The 5,663-nt window shown below is 40.1% G+C and overlaps 1 protein-coding gene across 1 annotated transcript; it reads left to right on the top strand.

The window, feature by feature from the left end:
• The first annotated feature begins 792 nt into the window (after positions 1-792).
• Positions 793-2,593, top strand: LOC134500630 (chloride anion exchanger-like). The gene is made up of 2 exons (XM_063307928.1): positions 793-1,020; positions 2,458-2,593. The coding sequence occupies exons 1-2, from the start codon at positions 814-816 to the stop codon at positions 2,536-2,538; spliced, it is 288 nt and encodes a 95-aa protein (XP_063163998.1). The 5' UTR covers positions 793-813; the 3' UTR covers positions 2,539-2,593.
• Positions 2,594-5,663: the final 3,070 nt, after the last annotated feature.

The following is a 5,663-nucleotide window of genomic DNA, read 5'->3' as shown; positions in this document are numbered from 1 at the left end:
TTTCCCAGAACAACAACCCTGTGAGGTGGGTTAAGTTGGCTTTATAGCTAAAATATGCAACCCAAGGCACTAAGGAATGATAATATATTTATTTCTAGATGTCTGAGAAGGACCTCTCAAGAACAACCATCATGTTTATGTGTTATCAAGTTCCATCACACCTAACTATACACAATATATGCACCTGAAACAAGTTTATAAAAGAGAGTTTTTATTCTTTTCAGCAGGATTTATTATAAATTGTATGTATGTAGCATTTTATTGAATACTTTTTGCACACCGAAAGAATTCTATTTTATGAAATAGCTTAGCAATACACTGAGGGCCAGTTTGGTGTGGTGGCTAAGGCACCAGACTAGAAATTGGGAGACCGTGAGTTCTAGTCTCGCCTTAGGCACGAGGCCAGTTGGGTGACCTTGGGCCAGTCACCTTCTTTCAGCCCTAGGAAGGAGGCAATGGCAAATCACTTCTGAAAAACCTTGCCAAGAAAACTGCAGGGACTAGTCCAGGCAGTTGCTAAGAGTCAAGGATGACTTGAAGACAAAAAAGAAAAAAAAACACCCCCCAAAAAATCAGGAAGCAAAAGTATTGCCAACTTGGTTTATCTTTCTATCAGTATTATACTGTAATAACACCTTTAATGTGTGTACTGTACCTATTTTTCCCCTCTTATTATATCATATAAATTGATGTGTGTAGTTTTGAGTGAGTTTGAGTAAATTTGTTTACAGACATTACATACATACAGACAATCTTTCTGAATGAAAAAAGAAAGACAATGTTCAGAAAGATTTTCTTTGTACCATTACTAGTATGACAGATTCAGATGAAGAGCTGGACAACAACAGGGTTGAAGAGCTGTATCAGCCCCTAGATACCAAAGATTTGCCAATACAGATAGACTGGAACGCAAGCCTACCTCCCAACATCAGTGTTCCAAGAATTGACATTCACAGCATCATCCTCGATTTCTCAGCAGTATCATTCCTTGATGTTTCAGCTATGAGAATCATTGGAGAGGTAAGACTGCCTTCCTTATGATATATACCTCATTGTAAGAAGGGGAGCAGAACAGAGAAAACCATCTTTTGAGGGTTAGGAATCAGTGAGTAGTTCATCCCAGTGAGCATAAGTGAAGTCAAGTGAAGACCTGAACTTGTTTCTCCCAAATCCTAGCCTTTCTAATCTCCAGACCACACAGAGATAAAATAAAATTCGGATCATGTGTTTATACAATTCTGTATCGCTGCTTAAGTAGGCTAAAAAAGCTAACTTTGTGAAACACAGCGTTCGTGACTAAGAGAACAATCAATTATTACAATTGTTACAATTATTATATTTCTAATCCCCATCGCTGTTGTAGTACTTTCAAATATCTAAATCACTGCAGCTGTATTCCTTCATTAATCCTTGTGTCAGGTCTGTAGGCAAAGCCAGTATTATTCCCTATATGCAGCTGTGGGGGAAAAGAGCACTGGGATTGATGGAGGTGGGCCGTAAGCTCATGACGGAGGCCAGATCTGAACAGAGAATTTCTTTCTTCACACTCTCAGCTACACAGCTGAGAAGATGAATCTGGGCCACTAGTCCACCTTTCCAAGGGGCCGGAACTGCAACTTCCAAGGACCATGGTGTTTTCCTCGACTCATATAACTGCCACAAAGAATTCAGGAATGTTACAATGTAAAGAATAATTGACAAGAGGACAAGAGAAGAGCTATGTTAGAAACTTGTAGAATATATTTTGTCCTGCTGTGACCGATTTGGAGTGAAAAAACATATTGCTGCTAATTCCATGGAAGCAGCATCTGCCAATGGGGTTGAAGCGAGGTAAATACTCATCTGCTGTTACTGCTAATCATACTGATAGCAGAGGGACTGCAGCAGTGCTGTGCTGGCAGTTGTGGGTGGCAGCACCTAGCTGAGCTTGACTGATCTCAAAAGCTAAGAAGGATTAGCTCTGATTGATACTTGGATGGGAGAAACATTCCAGGGGTTGTGGGCCAGACTGGGAAATCAAAAGACATCACAGAAGAAAGCAGTGGCAAAGATTTCCATAATGCTACCAACAGAACTTCATAGGTACCATCACCAAGAGTTGTGTGCCGCCTGAAGGCCTCTTAACCATTTTAGCAGCGGTAGAGTTGTCCTTCTCAGCTACTTTTTAAAGGAAAACTGAATGAATCCTATTGCCAACTGACTGTGTACAAGGAATGCAAGGGTCTCCTTTGCTGCAAATACGGTATGTGGAAAAAAATGGTATGTTTTGTATTGGTATAGTGTAAGACACGGAAATCCTACATTCCCACATACAATGGTACCTCAGTATGCAGAATTTCTCTGACTCTGAAACAATCCCAGATCCATCACTCTTGTTCTTAGAAGGCTATTCCTTTAAGTTATTGTGTATGCCTTTGTCTACCTAGCGTTAAATACCACCCATTTCTCTTTTAACAGACTTTGAGAGAATTCATCCGGGTTGATGTCGAAGTCTACATTGTAGGCGCACATGGTAAGCTGACCCTGTTCCATTCATGACTTTAAAAGAGCAATGACGGTCTCAAAATGTGCGTCTCACATAGGCTGTAGCCTAGTCTCCAATCTGAAATACATTTTTTTAAAAAATGGATCTTACCAAGTATTTAAAATGGTTTTTTATTACAAGAAAGGATGGAAGGTTTATAAATTAAAAAATTGAAAGTAAACAACATAATTTGAAAAACAATGCTTCTATTTATATTAGTTCCAGTTCTAGCTCTGGTTGTAGTTCTAGTTCTAGCTCCGGCATAGGCTCCAGCTCTGGCTCTAGTTCTGGCTTTAGTTCTAGTTCTAGTTCTGGGTCTTGCTCTGGTTCTAGTTCTGGTCAGTTCCATTTCCAGTTCTAGCTCTGGTTCTAGTTCTGGTCAGTTCCATTTCCAGTTCTAGCTCTGGTTCTAGTTCCAGTTCTAATTCTAGCTCTGGTTCTAGTTCCAGTTCTAGCTCTGGTTCTAGTTCCAGTTCTAGCTCTGGTTCCAGTCCCAGTCCCAGTTCGAGTTCCAATTCCAGTTCCAGCTCTAGTTCTAGTTCCCGATGGTTCTAGTTACAGCTCTGGTTCTGGTTCCGGCTCTGGTTCTAGTGGTTAAGGCAATGGACTAGAAACCATGAGACTGTGAATTCTAGTCCTGCCTTAGGCATGAAAGCCGGCTGGGTGACCTTGGGCCAGTCATTCTCTCTCAGCCCAACTCAGCTCACAGGGTTGCTGTTGTGGGGAAAATAGGAGGAGGAATGAGCAATAGAGATGTTCACCACCTTGAGGTATTTTCTAGCTCTGGTTCCAGTTCTAGTTCCAGTTCCAACTTTGGCTCCAGTTCTAGTTCTAGTTCCAGTTCCGGCTCTATTTCCAGTTCTGGCTCTATTTCCAGCTCCGGCTGTTGCTCTGGTTCTAGTTCTAGCTCTGGTTCTGGTTCTAGATCTAGTTCTGGTTCTAGATCTAGTTCTAACTCCAGCTCTGGTTCTGGTTCTAGTGGTTAAGGCAATGGGCTAGAAACCAGAAGACTGGTAAGATTCTGTTACTATAACTTTACAATAAAGGTTGTGTTAGTACTCATGGTCCTGGTTTCTTCTCTAGATTAACTCGAAGGGTTAATCAGTCTTGCAAGTCTGAAAGCACATTACTTTCCAGGGAACTAGGGAGGGTCCCTTCTGAGATGCTTCTCACGCCCCCATTCCTTTCTGGCTGGGGAATTCTGGGAGTTGAAGTCCACACATCTCAAAGTTGCCAAGGTTGAGAAACACTGCATTAAGCTATTGTCAAGGCCCAGATAGCTGGCAAAATAGAGAGGACCATGCAGATTTCAGAAAGGCACCTTTAGTGCTACTTGGGATTAAAAGCATAACCTTGAAAATTGTAAGAGTAAATTCCCAGGCAGCATTATAGCAAGCCAATTAAAGCAGCAGGGTCTCCTTGAAATATCTCCTTCTCATGGCCCTCATCTCCGGGCTGAGTTGCCTCTTCTCACACCCACTGAATTATTCCTTCACTGCCTGCTTCCCACAGATTTCTACAACCCTCTTTTTCCCTACAGAAGATAGACCAATACGGGAGTGTCTGCAGGGTATGGTCAAAAAGTCCAGATGGTGGCCACAATGGTGTGGTTGAAGTTCCACCCCTTTTTCACGTGGCTGCCATCTTAGCTTTTCTAGACCATAATCTATGGACACCCCTGGACCAATAACTTCATGTAACTTATTCTGGAAATGTAGGTAATCCATCTGAGATTGCTGGAAGACTGACTGACTACAAATCAACAGAGATTTTTAAATTTTAAAAAAATCCATTGTTACCAGCAGAACGTTTATTCCATTACAGGAAAAACAAAACAAAGATCACTACATAATTAACACAAATGGAGGACTGCGCAATCGGGAGCTAACGGTAAGGCCCTCTTCCCCATCTCAAGTGTGATCAATAAAGTTGAGGGCCGACTGGAGTCTCTTAAATACAGATATAAATAATGACTTTCAACAGCCAGGACAAGGAGATTGAGCAGAAAGTGTGACCATTTATTCATGTATGGTTTCAGAGCATCCTTTAAAATAGAGGCAGAATTAAATCACAATCACTAGCCTTTTTGCCCAATAGGACCTTTGAATTATATAAAATAATAATATTCACATATACTTCTGTACAAAAAAGTTTTACAGGAAACTTATTGGCGAAAAAAGAAGACAGACGTATGATGGATTTTGCAAATTTTTATTTATAAATCTTTTATGAAATGGGTAAGTATGGAAATGTTCCCCACCCCCAAAGAAAATTTGTTTCTTCTCAAATATTTTTCCTTAGTACATATATACTTTAAAATAATACTCCCAAATCAATATCCAATTCCAGAGGCATCTGCAGGGAAGGAGTAAAAAAATCAAGAAGATCACAACCAAACAAAGTCCCATCCCTTATATCTGTCACATGCACAATGCACAAATAAAAGGAGCAGAGCTTTGATTATGAGGTCACAGACACTATCTTTATTTTTTCACTCCCCCCTGCAGACACCCCTGTCCAATTATTTAGTTTTTAACTGGCATATCTACATTAAGAACTAGTATAACATTTTGCATTATGATGATGCTGTGCAGTTGAGACTCAGCTTTAGATACTTACTCACTAGGTTTGAAATATGTAATGGTTTATTGTAAGGAATGAAATGATGTTTTGCTCCAAATAAATAATCAGCAATTTCCAGGGTAGCATAAGCAAGAATTTGAGATGTTCCTGAATATCTACCCTTTGGATTGATTAATGATTGTAAAAGGTAGTGCTTCAGAAGTGAAATCACAGTTAGACAGTAGTATTGCTGCAAAAAGTGTCAAATGCAAAAGGGAATTGGGCATAACAATGAGACCCTATTTACAGTAAAAAAAAGTCATGCCTCTTATTGCACAATTCCTGCTCCCCAATATAGTATGCCAGTGTTTCTCAACCTTGACAACTTTTAAGATGTGTGTGCTGGGGAATTTTGGGAGTTGACGTCCAGACATCTTGAAGTTGCCACGCATCTTGCCATGTGTTATCCTTTGGATTTTTCTAGGAGTATACTTTTCAAACAAAAATTGGTCACCCTTGATTTAAACCCTGCAGGAAAAAAAAATCAGAAATTTAAACTAACCTTCAGATTTCCTTT

Source organism: Candoia aspera, chromosome 7, assembly GCF_035149785.1.
Source record: "Candoia aspera isolate rCanAsp1 chromosome 7, rCanAsp1.hap2, whole genome shotgun sequence".
NCBI lineage: Eukaryota > Metazoa > Chordata > Lepidosauria > Squamata > Boidae > Candoia > Candoia aspera.
The sequence above is the reverse complement of the archived record's forward strand: the minus strand, read 5'-3'. Positions and strand labels throughout refer to the sequence as shown.